Here is a 917-nt window from a genome sequence, read left to right on the forward strand (position 1 = left end):
CTTTGCAACTCCTGGCCCCTGTAATAAACCATATTTTATTCATTCAGAGGTCGGGCTTCCTCTCTCTTCTAAATCTTGCTTTCCGCAGATGCCAGGCCTGCAGTGGGCAGGAGAGTTATGACAGGTTTCCTGTTCCCGTTCTCCCTCACCACTCAGCTCTTCCTCCTCCACTCACTAGACAGCTTTCGCTTTTTCAGAGCAGCCTGGAGGGAAGAGAACAGGTAGGGAAGTGTTAAGGAACTGAAATCTGTTTGATACTGGTTTCTCCTAGCTCTGGAAGATGGTAAACCTGACTTGTTCTTTTGTGTGGCATTTTATAGGGTTTTTCTGAGTTCTCCCCTCCCTTCTAATTTTCTCTACTTCTCTCACCTCTTCTCCTTGCCATGAGTGGGGGGATATGCTTTTTGCCATTCCGTCTCAGCTGTGTGCTGCCGATGTTGCCTGATGGTCCAGCCAGCTTCAGTCAGATGCAGGTCACGTGACTTGCAGTGCTTGTGAGATGTCTAGGTGTACGTAACAGTTACGTCCTGAGAGCGGACGTGGCTGCCCAGAAAGAGCAAGCCTCACAGAGGAACGCACATGTAAGAGGCAGAAGGGACAGGAGCTGGCAAAGAGGAGGAAAGCACCCTCAGAGTATGGGCTCTGGAGAAGGGCCGACCACACAGTTCAGCCCCGTATGTCTGTTCTGTACCTGGAATGGGAACGCAAAATACGTACCTTTTCATTTTAGTCACATAAAGACTTTTTCCTGTTTTCCTGCTTTGGAAATTGATGTTAATTTTACGTTGGAATTGGTCATATTGTAAAGACAATTTTTAACTCTTTTTCCAGTTGTATATGAACACAGATCAAGATTAGAGAAATCCTTGCAGAAGGAAAGACTTGAACATAAGAAAGCAAAAGAAGGTAAAGAAAGA

General features: G+C 46.0%; 1 protein-coding gene across 1 annotated transcript in view; it reads left to right on the top strand.

Moving 5' to 3' along the window:
• GOLIM4 (golgi integral membrane protein 4) overlaps positions 1 to 917 on the top strand; it is an 88,913-nt gene that overhangs the window by 49,705 nt on the left and 38,291 nt on the right. Inside the window, 1 exon segment of the mRNA XM_014588507.1 lies at positions 832 to 906. Within this exon segment, the coding sequence (XP_014443993.1) occupies positions 832 to 906 (75 nt within the window).

This window comes from Tupaia chinensis, unplaced genomic scaffold, assembly GCF_000334495.1.
Source record: "Tupaia chinensis unplaced genomic scaffold, TupChi_1.0 Scaffold000281_1, whole genome shotgun sequence".
Taxonomy (NCBI): domain Eukaryota; kingdom Metazoa; phylum Chordata; class Mammalia; order Scandentia; family Tupaiidae; genus Tupaia; species Tupaia belangeri.